We start from the raw sequence: 26,131 nt of genomic DNA on the forward strand, positions 1-26,131 counted from the left end.
TAGTTTATTAAACACGGAGCAATGATTTGCTGAGAAGTAATCTGATTACAGTACTCTTTATTTTCATTGGAAAATGATATCCATTTATACTTATTCAGTACTGTGTGATATTTTGATAGGCTGGTATGTATAAATTGTGAACTCATTAACATTTCCATCACCCCACATACTTATCGTTTTGTTGTGTGTTGTGAACATTTAAAACCTACCCTTATAGCAATTTTGAAATATGCCAGTTATAGAGCCTTCTTGAACTGCTTTACGGGACAACTAATTCTCTGAAGGAATGAATGAAAACAGGCCACACTCAGAATCATTAGTGCAGACACAAAATGTCTTACTAATAGACTATAAAGGATTATAATATGTTAACATCTGTAGGAGGAAAGATTAGGAGAGAATGAAAAGAACTGGAGGCACACTGGAGTCAAAGCGGTGGAATAGAGGAGAATCGGGTGGGAGCTCGGTGTGTTGAAAATAAGTGGCCTGAACCGACATTCTCCAAGCGCACAAGGACATACACCCTTGGTTTTCTGAGGACAACAATGTCCCCATCTTTTCTACCAGGTAGACTGGAGAAAAATCAGATGTGACCACAGGGTCTCCAGCTCTGAAAGCACACCCTGGCTCCTGTACCCCTTCTCTGTGAGCATGCCAAGAGCCCACTCTAGCCAGGGGTAGAGCCCATCCCAGCTGACAGGACCACAAAAAGGTCGGTTCTCTTTTTACTTAAAATATGGAGCTGTGTCCCTCTATTCTAACTGAATATATTATTCCAGAAAATTTAGTGTGCTTATATTCATTCATTGCAGCAGTCCAGGCATCGGACTGCCCAGAGACACTGCCCTCCTGAGCAATCGAGTAAGATATTTGGCTGTTTCTCCCTTATTTCCAAGCTCCTGGGAGATAGAAGGTTGTATTTACAGCCTAGTCGAACCTGTGCATGGGGAAAGAAAGCTGGATGAATGAATTCAGACGATTGGGTCATCTTCGCTGGTCATTTGCTGGTGTGGGTACCGGTGCACTTGAAATTTTACTATTTACGAAGACAAAGTTTAAGTTTAAAAAAAAAGCAGAAAACAACTTGAACCACCAAGACTGGGACCTGAATTCCGTAGGAGGACACGAGCATACCTCCTGTACCTAACATTACCCTCCCAACACACACACACACACTCACTCACACTCACGCAGACATTTCTTCTTTCACGCTCCAGCTCGCTCTTTTTTACTCCTACTTCCCTTTCCCTCCTCTCCCGGATCAAGCGTTAATCTGCGAATCTCTGACCGCAAAAGAAAAAAAAAAAAAGGTGGGTGGGGGGATCCCGAAGTAGCAGAGCGAGGGAGGAGGAGAGAGGCGGGGAGGAGGAGGAGGAGCCCGGCAAGCCAGAGTCAGAGGGACTGGTGGCTCCGGCGAGTGTACAGCCCCGGGGGGAGCCGGCGCTCTAGGCTGGGAACCCGTCAGCCCGCCCACCGGCCCGGCGTCTTTGGCGCCCGCCCGCTCGCCGGCTCACGCCCAGGGGCCTGCTACACCCGGAGCTTGGGGCCGCCCCTCAGGGGCGCTCTGGCCAGGGGCGCCGCTCCGGGCACGCGGGTCGTGCGGCCAGGCTGCTTCCCCGCGCCGGCGTCCGCGCCCGGGATGCCGTTCTACAGGCGCACGGTGGTGCCCCAACGCCTGTGCCCGCGCAACCCGCCGCAGCCGCTGGCGGAACTGCGCGACGTGAGCCACCTGGCCGCGCTCAGCCTGCTCCGGCAGCTCGCCGACCTCTGTGGCCACTCGCTGGCTCTGCTCGAGGACCTCGAGGGGCACCTGCTGGCCCTGGGGTGCCGCACCGACAGCTTGTACCGGCGGACCGTGCGTCTCCGTCGCCGCCTTCCCTGCCGCCTGCTTGGCCCGGAGGACGACGAAGAAGAGCTAGGTAAACCGTGCCCGGGCGGTTCACGGCCGCGCGTCGACCCCACCTCTGGGGGCGCCAGCAGTAGCCCAGCTCTGCGCCCACCCCCTCCCCGCCTCTCTCCGCCCCTCTTTTTCCCTCCCCTCCACTCCCTGAGTAAGGGGATCCCGTTTCCCTGAACCCCCTCCCCCCGCTCAACCGCTGGAACTTCCTGCTCCTGGACTTGGTCCCTTCGTCCTGAGTGGCCCTATACCCTCGAAGCTCCTGGCCCTGGGGAGGAGAGGCCTCCTCCTGCAGGTTTGGGGGAGGAAGAGGGACCCTCTGAGTCCTGGAGGGTTTCGGCGCCGCCCGAGACCCTAGGCGTCCCCTTAACAGCGGCGTCGGAAACCAAAAGGCCGCGCCACTAGTGTCTTTGCTCGGGTCTAGGACCTCTACCACTTTGGAAAGCGCGCCCGAGCCGACCGCCACCTCCGCATGCGTCCATGGGAGCTGGGTGGCGGTGCCTACTGGCTTTAAACCTGTGCAACTTCGCGCTGGACCGTGATCGCGGCGCACACTCGGAGGAGGCTGAGTGCCCTCCCTCCCGCTTCTCCAGACTCGTTCGGGGCCCCGCTCTGGGGAAAGGACAGGAGCGGGGGAGGGGAGACTGCTCTGGGTTCGCTGACCCCCTACCGCTAGGGTTCGGCTGCACAGAGTTGCTGGAGTGAACCATTTAAAGGAACTGTCACGAATTTCCTGGCGTGCATTCGCTTAGGGAATCAGCCATGCTTATCCCACTGGTGCCCTCGCTGAGTACGCAGGACCTGTGGGAGGGTAGGTGGGCAAGGCAAGCCCTTCTTGTTCACTTCTTTAGATCCCAACACTTTGAATGGGGGATTCTTTTCGTGGAAATGCAATGTGTCCTTACAGTGTGGGACTTTAGTTGAAAGCAAGCGTGTTGGAAGTACTGAAGGCAGCTGGGGTATGCCAAGTGCCAGGGCCAATAGACATCTCCAGAAAGTTCGGGAAGAGGGCGAGCAGTGTGGCTAGAAAGTCTCAGATGGAGGCATGAGATGGCTACTGGCTGACTTTTGTGTGCAAACCTCCAGCTACCTTGGGAAAGAATTGCCTGGGTCAGCTCCTGTCCATTGCAGACCGCAGTCCATCTCCCCGGCTTTCAGAAGGACAGGAGTCAGAGGCCCTGGTACCCCCCTTTATTAAAGGTTCTGACCTCTGGGGTAGATGGTAGAGGTCACTGGTGAGGAAAAATGAACTGAGCTCTGTGGCAAAAGGTGGAAGACCCAGATGAGAGCCAGATGGAATGGAGGCATGGGATTAGAAGCCTCAGCAAGGCAGGGGACCTAGAAAGCTGGAACCCTAGGTCTGGTTAGTTCTCAGTTAACAAAGGGATAAGAAGGTCACTGGTTTTGGTTGTTGTTATTTTTGTTTTTGCTGTAGTCCATCTGATTACCAGGATTAGTCCAAAAGAAATGTGATAAGTCAGCTTAGGGTGTAGTTTTGAAAATCCCCACACAGCTTGCGGAGAACCACCTACTGAGTTCAGCAGGGTAAGTTAAGGACAGGCAGGAGGCTCTGCTTTCCCACTGGTACCTTTCTGTCCATGGAATCAGCAAGCCCTTTCCATGGGAGGGAAGGCATAGCCTCACCAAGTCATCTTGGGACCTAACCCTTCCTGGTGATCTGCTGGGCTAGAATGAGTTGGCTTTATACAACGGGTACATTTTAAAGGATGGGAGCAATTCTTATAAAAAAAAACCACAATTCTTTATTTGAGAGGCAAAGAGAGGTTGCTCCTTGGAAATCTTCAGTGGCAGGGCCAGGCCAGGGGCCAAAGCTGGAGCCAGGAACTCACTCCAGGTTTCCCGTGTGGGTGACGGGAACCTAATTATGTGAGCGATTAGCATTGTCTCCCAGGGTCTGCATTAGAGGAAGCTGGAGTCAGGTTGTGAACCTGGGTACTCTATAAGAGACAAGGGCATCTTACCACTGCATTAAAGACCCACCCCAGGAAGGGAGCAGTTTTTAAGATAACTTGCCAAAGGTTTGGCTTTTTGTAAATTTGCAAGAGCCTGAAAAGTAGCCATCTCTCGTCTTTGGTGTGATGACTTGCCTTTAAAGATGGACTTGTTGCTCAGCTCAGAGGCACCCAGAGGACTGCTGCATAAACAGAACAAAGCCTCGTTCTGTAAGTTGGTGGAAATGTCTGATTTTCCATTTTTTGGTCTAATGTCATGCCTTATCCTGGACTCCCCTTGAGTTTCCCAATGCACACTTTTCCCTTTAGGAGCTGTGATTGCAAAGCACTTAAATTAGACCTTCTCAGCAATGGTCAAGCCTAAGTGCCAAATGCAAAGAGAATTGGGAAGCTTAATCAGCGTACCATCTGGCCACCTGCTTGTTGCTCAGGCATGAACTTCAACAAGGTGTTTGGCAAGCTGAATATTAGATTTTGACCATAAACAAACAGACATTGGCAGGCTTTTCCCTTTTTTTCTTCCCTGTAGCTTCCCCCTGCCACCCTCCCCCACCCCCGCCGGCACTCACACTCCCTTACTGACTATGTGCTGAAAGGCAGCACTCCTGGTCAGCTTTGATCCTCTGTATCCTCCAAGTAGCTCAACATCCCCCCAAAACTTTCTCCGCCTATTTCTTTTGACCACAGGTGCAAGAGAAACCTGGGAAAGAGGGAGGAAGGTTTAGAAGCAGCATAACCAGAGTGAGTGACAACTGACAGGCAAGCAACTTGTAGACTCCCCACAGGGACAGCTTGACTGCCACCAATGGACTGAATAGCGGCAAGTCAGACTAGCCCAAAGCCTGCAGACTTGGCAGGGAGGGCCTTGGGAAGCAGCAGTGGGAAGACAGGGAGAGGAGAGGAGAGAAAAAGGGGAGGAGAAAGTGGATACTAAAGGAGTTCAGGGTGCTTCTCCACACAATCACAGGTCATGTCTCCACCATCTTCAAGGTTATAGAGGTGGGAATGGGCTGGTCTGGTTGCTTGGCAACATCCCTCCACGCACACACACACTGAAGGCTGTTCCTTGGTAACTTGAACCCCTTTGAGACTGTCCTAGAAACTCTTGTAATTGGTGTACCGTGGGGGATGGGGTTGGAAAAAAGTGTGTGCACTCTATAGGACTGCACCAGGCCCTTCTGGTTGTGAATCTGTAGCAGTTGCAATACCCCATGCATGCTCCTGCCTTATAAGTTGAGTTTTTCCTCACATCTGGCTTTGAATGTGACCTGTTTTATTGCATCTGGGCCTGTACTCTGTGCTTGTCATCTCAAGAATGGTACCGTGAAAGCCAGTGGGAAATAGCACCATGCCTGCTGCCATCTGCTGAATCAATCCCAGCTTTCCAACTTGTCCCTTGTAGATCTATTTAATGTTTGTAGGTGCTTGGATGATAATTACAAAAGCAATCAAGCCATCACCCTAAGGCTGTAATATCTCCTTTGTGAACCAAGGAAGTCACTGATGCAATGGATAACCCTAGGTGTGTTTAATAGCACTGTGGAACTATCACGTTACACTAGTCAATGAACTTGCTGTGGCAAAGAAGCTCTGTTGCTTCTTGCAGTTATTTTGGCTTGGAAACAGTCAGTTGGGTCCATGATGAAAACTGTCTTCATCTTTATGTAAAACTCCTGCCTCTTTATTTTCCAATTTTGTGGTAGCCCTGACTCCAAATCAGAAAAGACAGCTGGTTTATTTATGTTTAAGTCATAATTCTAGTGCAAGGCCAGACTGTTGTAAATTTATACACAGGAGAAAAAATGAAAACTGCACCTCTAGATGGCAGTTGGTTTGCCCTCAGATGAGGTGTTACAGACACTGAATCTGACCCGTCTTGTTCATGAGGTAGGGAGATAGCCTCTTGAGCTGAGTGGAGTCAGGGTGAGTGGAGAACTTTGGGAGCTTGGAACAGACACTGCTGGAGATCACTTTTTCTGTCTTACCTGTCATCTCCAGGGTCCCTCCGAACAGTGAGTTGACAGAGTGGGGAGGGGGAACAAACCTGTTTTATTTTTTCCCCTTGCTTACAATTTCCTTTTTAAATACCATGAAATTCTTGGTCTGTTTTATGGTATTTCCATGTGTCAAAAACATCTTCCCTGGAAATTTGGATACCAAAATGTCCGCTAGAATTTCCTCCACTTTAAGAACAAGAAATTTAATCTTCTCCCTTTTTTAGACACTGGAACAACTAAAGTGATAAAAGCATCAGGATGTCAGAATAGGAGATTTATAGGAGAACATTCAAATTATGGTTCCTGGGTTCAATTTTGACTTTGATTAAATTGATTGGGTTTCAGGAGACGAGTGCTGTATTTGTATTAGCTGTTCTTATACCTCTCTGGTTTGAATGGAGTCCATGTAACACTGGAGTAGCACCAAAATTCAGTCATTAAACACTTGACAACCAAGACCCAGAAAGGTGTCCCAAAGTCCCAAAGCACTCAGCTCAATCAAGACCTTCAGTTGCCCCAAGTACAGGAAAGATTTTAGTGCCTCCTTGTATGAAAATCCAAATAAAAGTGATAGAAAACCTTCAGATGAAAACTTACTTGTTTCAGATGACTCAAAGTTCACATATATGTTGAAATTAAAATCACTTCTTACTAGATTCTTTCTCTCTTTCACTGTCTTTTATACTCCTGTTATTGGTGGCCTAAACATGCATTTAATCTCCTGTTTGGGAGTGTGGCACTAGTCAGGTCACATAGCAGGTCAATGGCAGAAGCCTTGGCCTAGGAGTCAGATATACTAGTCAGCTTTTCATTACTACAATGAAACACCTAAAATAAATTACTGATGGAGGAACGAGGTTTATTTTGGTTCATGGTTTTGGATGTTCACAGTCCAAGATAGCGCAGCTCCATTAGTTTGGCATCTGATCAGGGTGCAAGTGGTGGAGTGCAGGTGCAGGAAGGATCACATGACAAGCCAGGAAGCAGAGAGAGCCACCAGGCTTGACTCTCAAGCTTTCATAACAAATCCTCTTGGAAGAACTACCTTCCAAGGGCACGCCCCCAATGACCTAAGGACCTTCCACCAGGCCTACTTCCAAACTATCATAATTTAATCATGCTTCCATCCTTTTAGTGCCATCAGCCTATGACTTTGGGGATTAAAGGTTCACATGAGTTTAGGGAGCCATAGTATCAGCCTTCCTGACATCCAAGCCAGCATTCTGCCCTGTGCCGTGATTTTAAGTTCAAAGTCAGTCATTTGTTGATCGTCACTGCCCTGGCTTTTATTGTAGCTGATCCAGGCTGAGGAATGACTCCAGCCACTGTAGGGAAACTGATGGATGCTTTAAAGAACTGGCCCTCCTCTGGATTCTGTATTTGCAACTGGGGGTAAGCTGCAACTAGACAGGAGGAAGAAAGATCAGCATTGCATGGTATAGAGAATAGGCGTGAGGCAACAGGCTTCCTCGTGACAACAAACCATAGTTTGCTTTGAAAATATTTGTGTGGAGGCACTGGCACTGTGGCTCAGCCTGTTAAGCCACAGCTTGTGACACCAGCATCCCAATTTGGAGTGCCAGGTCCAGTCCCAGATACTCTGCTTCTGATCCAGCTCTCTGCTAATGCACCTGGGAGGGCAGTAGAAAATGGAGTTCCATTTTCCTGGCATTGGCCTGGCCCAGCCCTGGCTGTTGAGGCCATTTGGGAATGAACCAGCAGATGGAAGATCTCTCTCTCTCTCTCTCTCTCTCTCTCTCTCTCTGTGTGTGTGTGTGTGTGTCTACCCCTCCATCTCTTCACTCTGCCTGTCAAATAAATGAATAAATAAAATATTTTTTAAAAAGATTTAAGTGGAAAATTTCTCTGGAAAGTGATCTACAGGGGGCAGTCATTGTAGTGCAGTGAATTAAGCCGCCTATTGGGATACTCCATCATATACTGGAGTGCTTAGAATCGACTCCCACCTCTGCTTCCAATCTAGCTCCCTATTAATGTGCCTGGGAAGCAGCAGATGATGGCTGAAGAACTTAGGCCTCTGCCATCCACGTAGGAGAATTGGATGGAGTTTCTGGCTTTGGCCTGAGGTGGCTCTGACTATTGTGGGTACTTGGGGAGTGAAACAGAGGGTGGAGGGATGATTCTCTTTCTCTCTCTCTCTCTCTCTCTCTGTGTGTGTGTGTGTGTTTCTCCCTCTTTATTGTTCCTCCTTTCAAATAAATAATCTTTATTTATTTGAAGGTCAGAGTTATAGAGAGGCAGGGGGGAGGGGATCTTTCATCCATTGATTCACTCCCCAGATGGCCACAGTGGCCGCAGCTGGGCCAAATGGAAGCCAGGAGCCAGGAGCTTCTTCCAGGTCTCTCACGCAGGCACAGGGGCCCAAGCACTTGGGCCATGTTCTACTGCTTTCCCAGGCCATAGCAGAGAGCTGGATCGGAAGTGGGGCAGCCAGGACTTGAACTGGCACCCATATAGGATGCCGGCACTGCAGGCGGCAGCTTTACCCACTACACCACAGAACCGGCCCCTAAAAATATCTTTGAGGGGGAAGGCGTGGTTAGCCGGTGACCCTAACAGTCTCCTCTAAAGTTCTCCTTTCAATTGGGATGGTTCACTCCTGATTGTCCTGTTGCCTTTCTATCTACTCTTCTCCCTTGTAGTTTTCAAACTAACTGTAGACAGTACTCCCCATACACCCATATCCTGACTGTTTTCTGTTATTATAGTAGAGCCTTGTTGGCATTTCAAAAGACACTTTTATTAAAATCTTAGGGGAATTAGAAAATTATTACCCAAACTGCATTTAGCATAAAAGTTATGGATTTCTTTTTCTTTCTTTTTTTTTTTTTTTTGACAGGCAGAGTGGACAGTGAGAGAGAGAGAGAGAAAGGTCTTCCTTTGCCATTGGTTCACCCTCCAATGGCCGCGGCCGGCGTGCTGTGGCGGGTGCACCGCGCTGGTCCGATGGCAGGAGCCAGGTACTTATCCTGGTCTCTCATGGGGTGCAGGGCCCAAGCACTTGGGCCATCCTCCACTGCACTCCCGGGCCACAGCAGAGAGCTGGCCTGGAAGAGGGGCAACCGGGACAGAATCCGGCGCCCCGACCGGGACTAGAACCCGGTGTGCCAGCGCCGCTAGGCGCAGGATTAGCCTAGTGAGCCACGGCACCGGCCAAAGTTATGGATTTCTTATCCTTCAATGCTTAAGTAGCTTAACAATCTCAGTGGCTTTTTTACTGTGTACTTTCTCAAGGCCACAAATCACCTTTTCCTCACATTATGATTTTGTGTCTTGAAGAGTACGCACAACTTTGGGCCCTGCCCTATCCCTTGAGGGTGGGTGCTAGAAACACAGAAGTAAATAAAACTCCATCTGTACCCTGAAGGGCTCCCAATCTGCAGGAGTGGATGCCATCCATGCATGTCCAACCACATCACACATGATGCTTTGGGCGTCTGTAGGTGGAAGAGAGCAGATAACCAGAACCACACAATGGCAGAATGCTAGTGTGAAATGCTTTTACATGAATTTGTAGGTATTTTTCCAAAAAGGATTTGTTTATTTGAAAAGTGGAAAAACGGCAGGGGTGATATCTTTTACCCACAGGTTCACTCTCCAAATAGCCACAAGGCTGGGCCAGGCAGAGGCTGGGAGCCAGGAACTCTACCATGGTCTCCTGGATGAGTGGCAGGGGCCTAAGCACTTGGGCCATCCCCCACTAACTTTCAAGGCACATTAGCAGGGAGCTGGATGAGAAGTGGAGCAGCTGGGTCTTGAACCAGTACTGATAGGGGATGCCAGCATCGAAAATGTCAGCTTAACCTACTGTGCCACAATGCCAGCCCTGAACTTGTGGTTTTAATCATGATAACCTCATCTACTCACACAAGAAGGGTAGTACTTATTCAATAGATTGGAAATGCCTGAAGGGTCTGCAAACTCTTGGGCTTCTTGCGATAGATAATTCCATCATCCTGTAGAGCCTTGTACCCTCAGTCAGGAGCCACTGGCTCAGCCTTACTGATTCAAGCTAGCAGCTCTTTCCTACTCTGTAGAATTCCATGATTTCACACAGAACACGGCTTCCTTGAAGTTTTGATGGCAGTATTTTAATAGAAAAGGCTGCTTTAGTAATACTACAAATAGGAGGTCTGTTGGAAGAGTGTTTGTACACGTAGCTGGCAGCAAGGACTCTGAAAGAGGCAGTGGGTTTGGTGGTGCAGCACACCAATAGGTATCAGTCAGTCAGTGTGGGAAGGCTGAGCAAGCAGGCGCCTCTCCCTCCTTCCCGCCTTCCTTCCCTCCCTCCCTTCCTCTCCCTCAATAAATGTAAGCTCCTTGAGGCTGGCATCTTTATCCATTTCTGTTGTTGTATCTCCAGCTCCTAAAACAGTGCTTGGCCCTTAATAGACGCCTAGTAAATGCCAGTTAAATTGAATTCCTTCCTTCCTTCTCTCTAGTCATCACACATTTCTTGAGCCTTAACCCTGGGCCTGACCCTCTGCTTGTTTCTGGGAATATGGAGGGGACATAGAATGCAGGCCCGCACTCCAGTTGGGACAGCAGTGAATCCTGGTGCAGTGGAGACCAGCCTGTATCTCAGGAGAAGGCAGAGGAGGTGCACCTGACTTAGCACAGAGGCTGGAAGAAGCTTCCAGGAGGATGTGATGTCTGATTTATGAAGAATGATCTGGAGCCGGCCAGTTGGAGAAGGCGGGGGAGAGAATTCCTGGCTCAGGAAGTAGTCTGTGCAAGGCCCTAGATATATGAGTGAGCTAGTGTGGGGGAGGAAGCAACTGCGAGTGATTCAAGAGGAGAGGGCACGCAGTACCTCCTGACTCAGAACAAGCACCGCAGTGAAGGCGTGGGGAGTAGTGGTCCTCTCACATCCTTTTTGTGACTGGAGAGTCTTAGGGAGGTAAAAGTGCATGGTTAAAATGAACTTGGAATGTTAACTGTGGATTTCACATTCAAAGCTTTATTATCCTCAGATAGTGAGACCTGGGCAACCTCAGTCCCTCTCTGCTTTACAGACGGAGGTCCTGGGACCTCCTAGGAAGGCCAGAACAGGAGGAACTCCAAACCAGAGTGAGAAAGAGGGAGAAAGAAAACAAAAGCCTACCTTCCCCTGTGCCCCTGGTTGCATGTATCCAGTTGCACTCCAGAAATAAATATGTTATTCATATCCCTGCTTGTCTGTGAGTGGGGATACTTGAGGTGTTCTTTAAAAAGTATTTGTAGAATGGAATTAAAATTTTTTTGTTTGAGAGAGAGAACAAGAACCCATCTGCTGGTTCACTCCCCAAAAGTTCACAAAGTCCCAGTTGAAACCATGAACCAAGAACTCAATTCAGGTCTCTCATGTGGGTGGCAAGAACCCATTTTCTTGGACCATCATTCCTGCCTCCAAGGATGCACATTACTAGGGAGCTGGAATCAGGAGCCAGAGCTGGGACTCCAACCAGGCGCTCGGATATGGGATGTGAGTGTACCAACTGAGGTCTTAACAGTGAGGTCAGAGGCCTGTTCAGACGTTTGAAGTTTGACTGTATCTTTCGCTATTATTCTTTCTAAATATCATAGATTCTTCAGGTGATCTGTAATTCATCCAGGAGAAAAATCAGAAACCTATATTTTCTTTGGAAACTGGACTCAAAGAAGAGATGAGATTTTTTTTTAAAGATTTATTTATTTATTTGAAAGTCAGAGGTCAGAGTTACACAGAGAGAGGAGAGGCAGGGAGGGGGAGGGTCTTCCATCTCACAGCTCACTCCCCAGTTGGCTGCAATGGCCGGAGCTGCACCGATCCAAAGCCAGGAGGCAGGAGCTTCCTTTGGGTCTCCCACGTAGGTGCAGGGGCCCAAGGACTTGGGCCATGTTCTACTGCTTTCCCAGGCCATAGCAGAGAGCTGCATCGGAAGTGGAGCAGCCGGGACTCGAACCGGCACCCATATGGGATGCCAGCGCTTCAGACCAGGACGTTAACCTGCTGTGCCACAGCGCCGGCCCCAGAAGAGATGAGTTTTAAAAATGGATCAGCTCTTTTTATTTCAACAGGAATCATCTGCTTCTAAGAACAGTGTAATTGCCTGCCGGACAACTTATAGTCTAATCCTTTGTATCTGAAAAATTCTAAGCTCAGATTATACTTTCTCCAACCCCTGACTAGAGGCCCTGAGGTGACTGAGGTCTCCTTACAGTAACATCTTCAAGGGTTCTTTTTGTCTTTAGATGAGACAGTATCTCAGAATTGTTAGCAGTGTACTGGCCTTGTTGTTATTTACTGTGTGTGTCTTTTGAGCCAGCAGTTCTGTATCCAGGACCTTATGCTAAAGAAATAATCAGATATTGTAGGGGAGAAATGTACAAGGATCCTCACTGTGTTTTTTGGGTGTTTGTTATTACCTGGACAAATGAAAACAGTAATAGGGGACTGGTTATACAAATTTTGTTTAGTCTATGTGATAGAATAGTACACAGTTATGAAAAACCATGCTGCAATCAAATACACGAGGATATACAAAACTAAATGCTAAGTGAAAAGCCAGAGTATAAAATTGCACGTATAATGTTGTCCCCCCAAAAGCATACACACAGACACACACATGATAAAGAAACCAGAGGAGTGTATGCCAAAATGTTAACAATGGTTATCCCAGAGTGGGTGAAGTAATTATGGGAATGGGATTTTCTTTCCCCTCATACTTCTCTGTGTTTTTCAAACTTTCCCAAATGATCATATGTTACTTTTAATAAATGGAACAAACAATGGTGGCATGTTAAGGAAAAGAATCTCAGGATTTGGATTCAGCAGCTGCAGGTTCAAATCCCACTTGCCCAGCACTTCCTAGCTGCCTCCTGTGTCTTAGCCACAGTTCCTCATCTGTACCATGCGGTTAACACTACCCAGTTCAGAGGGCTGTTGTCAGGATCCAAAATAATGGGTGTGAAATGCCTGGCACATATGTCACAATCACACACACCACCACTAAATACTAACTAAGCAGATGAAGTTCCCTGAAGCTCTTGGAATCCCTGGATGGGACTACGGTCCAGATGAAGTTATAATAAGAATGTTTTCCAGACAGCTCTGAATTGCAGCCATTCTTCCCTTTCCCAGAACATGGAGAGAATGCTTGTGTGCCCAAGGAGGAGCCGCATCTAGCTGTTGAGGCTGTCAGCTCAGCTCTCCCCACCCAAGGATTTTCCTGAATTGACTCCTGCCTTCATTCTGCCCCACTGACATCTGTTCACTGCCTAGCCAGCCATCAGGGAAAACATTCTTGGGAACCGAAGCTGGGGCACCACTGAGAGTCCTGGCAGCTACGAGATGTTTATTGTCACAGAGAATATGTGGTCCTGGTTGACCACGGAATTTGCCAGGCTGGGATATCAAGGAGGGATTTTAATGAAACAGCAGAGCACGGGTATGGACCAACTGGCCAGGCAGTGTGCCCTGCCTTCAGGTAGAGCTCTTGCACAAGTGTCTTGCAGATTCTCTGTCTTCTTCCCCTCCTGATTCTGACTGGGCTCTCCAGATTTATAGGACCAGACTAATTTAAGGGTAAAGAAATCTCTAAGGATGTTTTGCTGCCGTATTGAGCAGCTTGCTGGAGGGTCCAATGGGCCTAACTCTTAGCAGTGTGGATACGGAGCAGGTAAACCCTAAACTTGCAGCCAGGCAGCCTCAAGGTCATGGGCACACCTTGGCAGAGACTATCCAGTGCCCAGACCACCAGCCAATTTAGTTATCGCCCCGGGTAGAATCCTTCACACTACTTGTCTGATTGCATTTTTCATTTTTTAATTTAGGCCTAAAATTATATAGATCCTGTTGCAAATCCTAATCATCTAGAGAACTTCTAAAAATTATTGCCACTATGACCTCACTCCATACCAATAAAACCAGAATTTCTGGGGACTAAGGCCCAGGAACTAGTATTTTTAAAGATTCCCATATAGCCCATGAAGAGCCCCTGTTATATTATAGACAGTCAAAACCAGAAGAGGCCAGTCCAGGGCTTCCCAACTAGTTTTCTCACATGATCATTTACAAATTATAATATACCTGAAGACAATGAATATGAGCTATGCTAATTCAAGCTTAGACTAAAGCAAGTGATAAAAATGGGATTGTGGATATATGCATTGAAAGAAATCATAATACCAAGTTTTATAGTGTGCTTTTTTTTTTTTTTGACAGGCAGAGTGGATAGTGAGAGAGAGAGACAGAGAGAAAGGTCTTCCTTTGCCATTGGTTCACCCTCCAATGGCGGCGCACCGCGCTGATCCGATGGCAGGAGCCAGGTACTTCTCCTGGTCTCCCATGGGGTGCAGGGCCCAAGCACTTGGGCCATCCTCCACTGCACTCCCTGGCCACAGCAGAGAGCTGGCCTGGAAGGGGGGCAACCGGGACAGAATCTGGCGCCCCGACCGGGACTAGAACCCGGTGTGCCGGCGCCGCTAGGTGGAGGATTAGCCTATTGAGCCGCGGCGCCAGCTATAGTATACTTTTTAAGAGGCAAAAAAGAAATTAGAAAATAAAACCACTTCATTTTATTAATAAAAAGAGTATATGTTAAGGTAGATTAAACATATGTTATGTATTTTTTAAAGATTTATTTATTTACTTGAAGGAGTTACTCAGAGAGAGGAGAGGCATAGAGGGAGAGAGGGAGAGAGACAGAGAGAGACAGAAAGAGAGAGAGAGGTTTTCCATCCGCTGGTTCATTCCCCAATTGGCCGCAACGGTTGGAGCCGCACACATCCAAAGCTGCAGCCAGGAGCTTCTTCCAGGTCTCCCATGCGGATGCAGGGGTCCAAGGATTTGGGCCATCTTCTACTGCTTTCCTAGGCCATAGCAGAGAGCTGGATAAGAAGTGGAGCAGCCAGGACTCGAACCGGCGCCCATATGGGGTGCCCACACTGCAGGTGGCAGCTTCACCCGCTACGCCACAGTGCCGGCCCCTATGTTAAATATTTTTTGCTGTAACATTTCATGAAAAATCAACATTTTAAACAAAAACAACGTATTTGGGTTTTTATGTCATAGCCATTTAACCTCACACATGGTGTTACCGAGTTGGAGCCTTTCATCAGATCAACCTTAATTTACTTTTTTTTACAAAAGAATGTAAAGATTTCCTATGGACATGTTTGTTACAGGCAATAGGAAAGAAACTTCCAATGCGTAATATTTACTGTTTCAAATTAGGCTAAGCCAGACATCACAAACACAAGTTGAAATGGATGCCTCTGAATCAGCGTGTAGATGAGACTCTGTTCCTATGTCCTCTGTTGCAGATAGATAAACGCATCCATATTTGTGCATACTAGTGAGAGTGACTGTATAAACGCATTGAGTATTTTTATAGTCATATATACTAAAACAAATGTAGTTTAGAAGAAATGGTGCTGATTTGTTTTTCCCCCTCATTATTCCCACAGAAGTAGTTTTAGAATGTGGCCTAGGCCAGTAGCCACCTGAAGAAAGGTAGAAAGTCCAAATGCATCTCCAGGGTGAGTGGTTGTGTGTTTGAACTTCCAGGTATCCTGAGGTACTGAGGCTTCCACTTAGGTGACCCTGTCAGCAGATCCCTGGGAAATACTGGCACAAAGGGAACAAGAGTAAGGACTATAGGGAACACTTTTAGCATCTGCTCTGCCTGCTGTGATCAGACAGGAGAGATGCTAAATATAATTAATCCCTATAGTTTGCCTCCCAAGCGATACTGAATAGCAAGAACAATCAGGAAGAGGCTGTGGCATCTTCAGGGGGTTTTCTCTAAGAAGGCTGAGATGTGTGTTATCAGGAAGATGTCCACTCAGAATGCTGGAAATTAAAGAGAGGATAAGTACTGAAAAGTGGGAAACAATCCAGCTCCAAGGACACTTAGCTATTCAGAGAACTCATTTTTTAAGGATTTTTAAGGATTCTAGATAGCAAAATTCTCACTGTATTCCAATTTCCAGCCTGCATTATTTCTTGGGATAACAGATTACATAAGTTTACTTACTCTCATTGTGAAATAGCCCAATGAAATATTTTTACATAATTCTGAGCTACTGAAAACTAAAACAATGCAATTGACATGCGCAAAGGTTTTACCAGTTGTGCCTGTAGCTCCCCAGACTACCAGATGCTGTGGGGAGTAGGGTGCTTTTAGATGCCAGCAGAAACTGGTAGCATGTGTGCAAATAGCTGTCCCCTCCAGGTAGAAGGATGGCGAGAAGGGAAGGGTGCCTTCGATTAGGAAAAGCCACGGTGTTTGGTGGAAACTTTAGACAAAGGCACATCCTCTGGGCATAGCTGTTAGAAAAGATCACCTCTCTGAGCATAACTGTTAAAACATGGTGTATCTTCTGAGTGGGCTAATTTTTGAAAGTCACCTTCTCTGAGTGTAATATCTAACATAGTCACTTTCTCCATGTGCGTTCAGACAGGACTGGGTCTGGCCAATCTGTCCGCAACTTGAGACTCCTTTAGCTTCTCTGATTCTGTTGTGTCCCTCTTGTGTTTTGCTCCACGTCTGCAACCCTTGGTTCCTCCAAGAATACCGTTGTAGGAATATAGCTTGCACAACAATATGACTTGACCTAAACAACTGGGTTCCCCCAGGCACCAGGTATCCGAGGGTGCTTCAAAAAGTTTGTGGAAAATGGAATTAAAGGGTATTCGTTTTACTACACCACTTTGGAAATCCATGCGAAGTTTTTTTTCATAATACACATTTTCCACGGACTTTTTGAAGATCGCTCAGGCAAAAATAGGTCAGAGACAGACTCTGTTCTTGAGGCACTGACAGAATGCCCCCTGGTCAAACCCACTTTCTTCAACTGGCCCTATTTTCTGTCTGCTCCATCCCTGCTGCGTCTTTCCAGGCAGACATGCTGTGGTGAGGCACCGTCTATCTTCCACATGCGGGGGCTGCAGGCTGCTGTTGGATGGACGTTTCCAGCTCTTGGCTGTGGCTCCAGGCTGTGTCCATTTTGTATGATGAACAACCAGAGCTACTTGTTAATGGGGTGGCTTATTGCTTCTGGGTTCTGGATGGGAAAATGTCTACATCACTTTGCATTTTACTATTGTTTAAAAACTTTGCCGGGTTCTGCTCAAATGTGCTTTGAAATGGTGAGTTTAGGTACAGCTGAGATTTTTTTCCCTTTAATTTTCCTGTTCTTTAATAAAGGAAAGCAGTTTATCTTTAATCTGGTGATTGAGAGCTGGCTCCAAGGGCTAATTCCTACAATATTCATGGTACTAAGCCTGTGGCAGGCCCTGAGCCAGGTATTGTGATACTGAATTGGTAAGACTTACCTTTTGCTCTTGAGTCTCAACAAATATTCAGGGATGTAGTATGGGAGGAGACAATCTAGCTACAGACTACAGGGCCCTGTGTGAATCACATATAGCACAGAGACAAGGAAGGCTTCTATAGACTTTCCCTCTCTTATCCTTCTGGAAACTTCTAGTCATTATTCAAGATTCCCACTCCAGTATTCCCACCACTTTACAGGCTTCTCTGAGCCTGATATGTCCCTCTTGTGTTTTGTTCACTTCTGCAATTCTTGGTTCCTCCCCTTGGTCCAGAGAGGGAGGGAGAGAGAGAGGGAGAGAGAGAGGGAGGGGGAAAGAGAGAGGAAGAGGGAGAGAGGGAGCACTTTTAAAAAATGTATGGAAAAATGAAAATAAGAGTATTTGGGTGCAGTTGTTTTAAAAAACATACATGCTTTTTTTATAATGCACATATTCTGTGAACTTTTGGAAGACTCTATGTATTGACTCATCTTGAATTGATTCTTATTTCTTTTCCTTTACTACCTCTTGAAAGTAACATGACTCTCTTCTTTGGAACTTGGAAGAACACTCTGGCTGTTCTTTGGCCTAAGATGAACCAGAAGCAAAAAAAATTAAAGCTCTCTCTCTAGGAGAGCTAAAGCCTGTCTTAAAGCTTGTGGGGATTTGGAAACAGGATGGAACTACTGAGGCCTTCAGATCCTGATATGTTTAGAAGAGTGTGAAGGGTTTCCTCTAGCCCAGGGGCAATTAGAGTTACATTAGTTGCTTGTGAGCTAATGGCAGGCTTTTTGGGACTAGAAAGAAGCCCTTGTTATGAACCTGGCTTACCTTCCCTATTTTGCCCCAGTTGTGTGTCCAATTCCAGTATTTGCTATCAGGAGTAATTTTTGATTCTTAGCGCTGAGGCTCTGTTTTCTGTTTGTCAGAAATCCTGTCTGAGGAAAGACTGTGAAATAAAACAACATCACTGCTGAATTGTTAGGCATTGTCATCTTTAAGGGCAGGGACAGTGACTGACTTAACCTTTTTTCTTTACTATTTGATTTGGAAGTACATACACTGATGATGTTGTCAAATGACTAAGTGGCCTAGTAGGAGGTGGATTTTTGTATTTATTTAAACCTTTGCATGTTATCTAATAAATCTGCTCTACCAGTTAATGCTTGCCATTAGCTATTTTGTTTTATATATATATAAATATATATATATATAGCTGTTTACACTGTGAATCGTACAACTGAAAGGTCATTTGTTAACTCCTAGATATATTGTCTGCAATAGAATACAACACTCCCAAATCAGCAGTGGCATCTGGGCTAGGGCCCTTTACCTTCAGAGATCAGATCTCCCATCAGACTCCTCAAGGGCTGTATTCTGTCCATGTCTGTGTTTCCCCACGGCTTTGGTGTGCATTCAGTGCTCAATACATATTTGCTGAACAACTAACAGATCAAGGGAGTAGCTTGTTTTTGCACTTCTATTTGGCTAGTCAAAAAAAAAAACCTCAGGTATCAGAAAGTTACATATGTTACAGCTAAATCATTCCATTTTACCTTTGCACTTGACATAATCCCCTTTTCAAAATCTGAAAAAAATCTTTGTGCAAAGACCCATGGTCTTTATTATTACATAAAGGTACTTCAAAGAATTCGTGGGAATGGAATGAAAAGATAAGTTGGTTTTGGTGCAGAAACATTTAACATCCATGTATATGAGGAGTCCTCAAAATATTCTCCCTTATATGAGGAGCTAAAATGTTTTTAAAAAGTCAAAACACAAAAAAGAAATATCTGCTTATATCAGTTTTGCTGAAAATACAGTGTTTTGTCTATCTTCATTTTAAATATTTGCCAAATTGTTAAGAAATATATACTACTATAGGTTTAATGATTTGTGACTATTTTAAAATTTACTTTATATGAATGAAGCTGAGCAACATTTCATTTGATTATTATTTTTAGCTCTTGCCTATTTTCCTGCTCAACTATGGTCCTGTCATTCTTACGTATTGAACAAATCTTTAGTTAGTGGAGTGTTAAGCTTTTGTATATAATGTCAATTTAAAATGTTATCTCAAAAAGTAAAATTAAAGGTATTGTTGGAAATATGTAATATGAGGAAACTAGGCATGAATTTCAAAAGTTTTTGCACCAAAATAAGCTTATATTTTAATTGTATTTTCCATGAACTTTTTGAAGTCCCTTCATGTACTGGCTTATTATGAACTTCTTAGCAGCCCTGAGCATTATTACTCCTACTTGAGAAATTTTTAAATGACTCAGAGACATTAAAACTGACTTACCATGGTGCAAGTGAGGAGATTGTGAAGATGAGGAAACCATTTGCACTATTTTGGGCACCAGAGAAACAGGAGTGCACAAAACAGGTAAAAATCTTTGTTCTCATGGCACTTATAGATAACCTATGATTTATTACTTTTTCAATTACCCTCTGTCAAATCACTATTGGTTTTAGTTTTCAGTCTTGCCTATATTTAATTTTATTTATTAAAATATTTATTTATTTATTTATTTATTTGAAAGGCAGAATTACAGAGAGGCAGAGGTAGAGAGAGAGGTCTTCCATGTTCTGGTTCACTCCTCAGATGGTCACATTGGCCAGAACTGAGCTGATCTGAAGCCAGAAGCCAGAAGCCAGGACCTTCTTCTGGGTCTTCCATGTGGTTGTAGGGGCCCAAGGACTTGGGCCATCTTCCACTGCTTTCCCAGGCCATAGCAGAGAGCTGGATAGGAAGTGGAGCAGCCAGAACTCGAACCGGTGCCCATATGGGATGCCAGCACTGCAGGTGGAGGCTTAACCTTCTAAGCCAGGGCACTGGCCTCACCTTGCCTGTATTTTAGAAACGCCTAGCACACTTTGAAAAAAAAAAAAAAAACACTGATATGTGTGTGCGTGAGTGTGTGTGTGTGTACTTGTACATGCCTGTGCACTCAAATTTTAAACCTTCTCTGGGGGTTTTAGTATGCAGTGAAGCTTCAGAGTGACTGGTTTAGAGCAGTGGTTCTCAATCTTAGCTGCTTATTAGAATTGCACATGCACACACACACACATTTCTGGGCTTTATCCCTGATACTAATTTACTTAGAAACTTTGAGATTTTGTCCAAATATTTATCCTTTGAAAATGTGTCTTCTCAAATGGTGCTGCTGAGTTACTAACTTTGGAGTGTGGAGCTTGCATGAAACCGTTGGGACAAAGAACAATTTGGTACCGTGATCACAGACTGTACCCATCACCTCTCAAGCATATGGATCATTGGTCTTTCATTTTGGCAACAAATATTTATTTATGTTTCAAGAATTTTAATGGGCATATAATAGTTGTACAGTGTGATTGTAATACATGTATATAATGTGTGATAATCAAATTAGGGTGATTAGCATGTCTGTCTCCTTAAACATATATCCTTTCTTTGTATTGAGGAGCACTAAATTCTTCTCTTCTAATTCTTTATACAACTTCTAATTCTTTATAAGTTGTTGTGAACTGTAGTCACCCTACTGTGCTGCGGAACATTAGAATTCCTTCCTCCTATCTAACTGTATTTTTATACCTGTTACCAATCTCCTTTTATTTCCCCTCATCCTCCTTCGTGACCATTATTCTGCTTTCTACTTCTATGCAGTCAACTTTTTTAGCTTCCATATATGAGTGAGAACATGTAGTATTTGTCTTTCTGTGCCTGGCATATTTCACTTAACATAATGTCCTCTGGTGTCATTCATGTTACCAAAAATGACAAGATTTCACTCTTTTTATGGCTGAACAGCATTCTACTGTGTGTGTGTGTGTGTGTGTGTGTATATGTATATATACCACATTTTCTTTATCCATTCATCCAACAATGGACTCCTTGGTTGATCTCATATCTTGGATTCTGTGAATGATGCAATAAACATGGGAGTGTCAGTATATCAATCTGATAGACTGATTTCATTTCCTTTCGATGCAACAAATTTTATTGAGTATTGCATTAGTGAGTTTTTCATTAGTACAATGAAATACCTGAGGGAACTAATTTTATAAAGATAGAAGTTTTACTTAGCTTTACATTTTTGGAGATTCAAGTCCAAGACCAGGCAGTCCCCACTGGTTCAACCTCTGGTGTTGCCATGCTTGCTGTTAGAGTTATGAAGTGTCAGAGAGCACCACATGACAAGAGACAGAGAGTATGTCTGTTTATGTATCTGTGTCTATGTTTATAAAGCTTCCAGGATTCAATCATGAGGCCTCCACCTTAATGGCCCAGTCCAATTTAATCACTTCCAAAAAGCCCTACTTGCGAACACCGTAATTGGATTACATCTCCGCCTTCTTGGTACCATTAACATAAGACTGTGGGGACTAAACTGTAGTAGTTTAGCTTATATTCCAACCATGACAAGCATCTACTGTATCTCCAGTGAGTCCCTTCCCTTTACTGGGTCCTGATTACTCCCTTCTGTAAAATGAGAGACTTGAACATATGTAAAACTTATTGCAGCTCAGAAAATCTATAATTCTACAAGAGAGATTGGGCTGGGAATGTAAATGTCTCAGAGAACAGACTCTTGGATATCAAGGTTAAATTGTAGGTCCTTTTGACAGTAGTGTATGCTTCACTTGAGAGACAAGAATCCATGAAAATCCAAAAATGTATAAGCGAAGCTTTTTTCTCATATTTAGCAGACTTTCCACAGGGAACACATGGACTCCTCCTTCTTCATCTTGTGCACTGGTCGGCAACACAGATGGGCATACAAGGGCAAGATCAGAGGGAGTACTCAATGAGGTCAGACTATGAAAATCAACAGGAGGGAAAAGGAAACAAAAATGTGTGCCTTGCAGATCAAAAGCACCTGGAAGCAGCAGAAGCCAGCTAGAGAAAATCAGGCTACCATTTGGCCTCAGTGTCTTTGAGCCTATAATTGGTTTAACATTGCCAGAAGAAAGTAATGATAGCTGTTGAGAGGCAGCACAGTTAGCATAGTCTGTGGACATTGGGGCCACCCTCCCTAGGTTGAATCTCCACTCTGCCACTTGCTTTCTTTATGGCCCTGGAAAAGAATCTTACATTTATTTACATTGATTTCCCCATCCATATACTAGGGATCATTATAGCTGTAGTACTACTTCATACAGGTTAATGCAGGTTACAAACCTTGTACACATGAATTATTTGAGACACAAAATTTATTAGCTTTCAGCCCTTTATTTGTATTTGCTCTTTAACCTTTATGTAAAATAAGTACTGTTTTCATTTTGGAGATGAAGAAATAAAGGTACAGAGATGCCACTGTGATACTACTGATGAAGATGATTTAATTAGTAAGCCACAGAACTAGGATTTGATGCCCTTGGAGGACTAATTCTTTAGTGCACTCTCAACCACAGGACTATACATCAGCCACTGTCTTTATTTTGATCTCCACAGATAAAGTGACTTAGTCGGGCCCTGAAAATGCTGGAAAGCATGAAATGAGGGCCTTGCTTAAAGGAGTTTACACTATTAGTGTAAGTATGGATGGCAGGATTGCAATAAGAGGTGCATCGAGCCTAATGCCACAGAGATCAGAAAAGCCAGTTATAGCTTTTTCATGAAGTCTGGCATTGGAGTGGGTCCTTGCAGATACAAGAAGGGTGTTCTGGCCATAAGAAGACCATCCAGTCCAAACCTTTCATAGCATAGATGGAGAAACTGAGGCCCAGAGAGGTGCAAGGATCAACCCCTGCAAGCCAGCAGCAAACCGGTAGATTTTGTCAGTCAGTATTTTTACCATGCGGTGGTGCATAAGAGTGCTTGGGCCATTTCCTGGAGATACCATTCGGTAGCACTCAAGTTTACTCTCAGGTACCCAGAAGTCTTCAGAACTTGCTTCCGAGTTTCCTGCTTTATTTAATTTCCTATACTGACGTAGAGTGGACTTGAACATGTAGCTTGGCAGACCTTCCATGGAAGAAACACATAGCAAGTTGAGAGGAAGTCAGGGAAGGAGCAAACATGATGTAAGTCATCCCCTGAGACACTGGAAATGTAAATTGTTTTCCAAATTGTTTCTTAAGCATGAGATCAAATACATAGACTTACAGAATAAAATATATGGACTTACAAAATAAAAATGCAGACTTACAGAAATACAGCTATACAGCAATATGAGTACATTTATCAAAATATTATTTTAGAATTGTGATAGAGTGACATATGTGCTTCTTGGCACATTTCAGATAAATTACAAGGTCTAGCAGTGGGTCTAATAATTACTGGAATATTAAATGAGTAAAATTTCAAGATACCTGCAACAACTGTTGTATGATATGGAAATATCTGTTACTCTGTTACTGATAAAGTCACACGTTCTAACACTTCTGTGGTTTATTGCCTGAATTTGCCGTTTCAATTACAGGATAGTGAAAATAAATAGTTAATGTTTTTCACATACAAGTTCATGGGCTCCTGAACTCTCTTCATGTAACTCATGGTTAAGAACTTCGGGTAACTCAGGTTAATGAATCTCTCCGCCCTAAAGCAAAGCTAATGCTGGAGAACTGACCCAGCATAGGACCTTAATCCTGCTGGAAGGAATTGACTTTAAGTGGGTTCTGTGGTGCAGTGGGTTAAGTTGCCATTTCTCACACCCACATCCCATATCGAAGTGCTGGCTCAAGTCTTGGCTGCTTGGCTTCCAACCCAGCTTCCTGCTAATACACCTGGGAATGTAGCAGATCAAGTACTTGAGTCTCTGCCACCCATGTGGGAGACCCGGATGGAGTTCCTGCTTCCTGGCTTCAGCCTGGACCAGCTCAGCTGTTGAGGGCTTTGGAGAGTGAACAAGAGAAAAGATCTCTCTCACTCTCACTTTCTCTCTCTCTCTCTCCCTTTCAAATAAATAAATGGATAAATCTTTTAAAAGAAAACAGATTGCACATGCTTGGATGGTTGTCATTAGTGCTATTCACCAAATAGTTTTGGCTCTCCTTCTTCCAGGCACATGGTAGGACTTTACTTCCTCGTCCCCTTACAGTTAAGGCATAATCATGTGACTTGCTTTGGCCAACAAAATGTGTCTCTTGCTCCAAAGCCTCTTGCGGCACCTCATCATACACAGAATAAATTTCACATTCTGTCCCTCTTGCCTGCCTCTCGACCTCAGCTCCTACACCACTTTCACTTCAGCTGCACTCTCTTCATTTTGCTTTCTCACGAAACCCCCTCCTGCTTCAGGATCCTTGCGTCAGATGTTCCTTCTGGCTGGAAGACTCATTCTCCAATCTCAGTATAGTTTGTTCTTGACCATAATAACATCCTTGTTAACAGCTTATTTAATTTGTTTTTGGAAGGGAGAGAGTGAGAGAGGGAGGGACGAGAGAGAGAGAGAGAAGAGAGATCTCCCATTCACTGGTTCACTCCTGAAATGTCCTCATCAGCTGGCATTGAGCCAGTCCAAAGCCAGGAGATGGGAACTCAATCCTGTTGTTCCAAGTGGGTAGCATCTTTCTTTTTAAAAAAAAAAGTTTATTTTGATGTGAAAAATTTTTGAAATCCATGCTTAGTTTTTTGACACTATACCTTTTTACATGAACATTTTGAAGGTTTTTTGTATGGATGGATTTCAAATCTTTTCTTGCGCCAAAATAAACTTACCTTTTAATTCCATTTTCCAAGAACTTTTCTGTGAGTACCCTCGTATATCTAGGAGTGGTATTGGTGGATCCTAAGGAAACTCGATGTTTACCTTTTGAGAAACTGCCACACTCTTTTCTACAGACGCTACACCATTTTATATTCCCACCAGCACCACCAGCAGTGTATGAGGGTCCTGATTTCTCCACATCCTTGCCAATATCTGTTATTATCTGTATTTTTTATTATGTCATATCCAATGTTCTTTTGATTTGGATTTACTCAATGACTAATGATGTTAAGCATCTTTTCTTTAATTATTTATTTTCATTTTATTTTTAAGATTTATTTATTTATTTGAAAGTCAGAATTACAGAGAAGGAGAGGGAGGGAGGGAGGGAGGAGAGAGAGGTATCTTCCATCTGCTGGCTCATTCTCTAAATGGCTTCAACGGCCAGAACTGGGCCAGGATGAAGCCAGGATCCAGGAACTTCTTCCGGGTCTCCCTTGTCGATACAGGTACCCAAGCACTTGGGCCATACTCTGCTGCTTTCCCAGGTGCACTAGCAGGGAGCTGGATTGGAAGCAGAGCAGCCAGGACTCAAACCAGTGCCTACATGGGATGCCAGTGCTACAGATGGCAGCTTAACAGTGGATTAATCCACTGTTAAGCTGCCACAGTGCATAGCCAAAAGAGCTGCCACCTGCAATGCCGGCATCCCATATGGACGCCAGTTCGAGTCCCGGCTGCTCCACTTCCGATCCAGCTCTCTATTGTGGCCTGGGAAAGCAGTGGAAGATGGCCCAAGCACTTGGACCCCTACACCCGCGTGGGAGACCCGAAGGAGGCTCTTAGGTCCTGGCTTCAGATCAGTGCAGCTTTGGCCATCGCGGCTAGATGGGGAGTGAACCAGCGGATGGAAGACTCTCTCTCTCTCTCTCTCTCTCTCTCTCTCTCTCTTTCCCTCTGCCTCTCCTTTTCTTTGTGTAACTCTGACTTTCAAATAAATAAATAAATCTTTAAAAAAAAAATGCCACAGTACTGCCCCTATTTTTATTTTATTTGAAAGGCAGAGAGACAGAGAGTGAGGGAGAAAGAGAGAAAAAAACAGAAAGAAAAAAAAAACAGTGAGAGCTCTTCCATCTACTGGTTTACTTCCCAGATGCGTGCAACAGCTGCTGGGCCAGGCCAAAGCCAGGAGCCTGGAATTGCATTCCCGTCTCCCACATGGGTGTCAGGAACCTAAATCCTTGAGCCTGTCCCTCAGGGTGCACCTTAGCAGGAAGCTATAATTGGAAGCAGAATGAAGACTCAAACCCGAGCACTTCAATATGGAATAT

At 44.9% G+C, this 26,131-nt stretch overlaps 1 protein-coding gene across 3 annotated transcripts in view; it reads left to right on the plus strand.

The window, feature by feature from the left end:
• Positions 1 to 1,393: 1,393 nt before the first annotated feature.
• NHSL2 (NHS like 2) overlaps positions 1,394 to 26,131 on the plus strand; it is a 305,885-nt gene continuing 281,147 nt past the window's right edge. The window contains exon 1 of one of the 3 annotated variants that reach the window (XM_051827210.2): positions 1,394 to 1,919. In XM_051827210.2, the coding sequence (XP_051683170.1) occupies positions 1,640 to 1,919 (280 nt within the window). In that variant the 5' untranslated portion in view covers positions 1,394 to 1,639. The remainder of the gene's footprint in view (positions 1,920 to 26,131) is intronic. The other 2 variants (XM_051827212.2, XM_051827213.2) reach the window with 2 other exon arrangements.

The sequence above is a fragment of the Oryctolagus cuniculus genome, chromosome X, assembly GCF_964237555.1.
Source record: "Oryctolagus cuniculus chromosome X, mOryCun1.1, whole genome shotgun sequence".
Taxonomy (NCBI): domain Eukaryota; kingdom Metazoa; phylum Chordata; class Mammalia; order Lagomorpha; family Leporidae; genus Oryctolagus; species Oryctolagus cuniculus.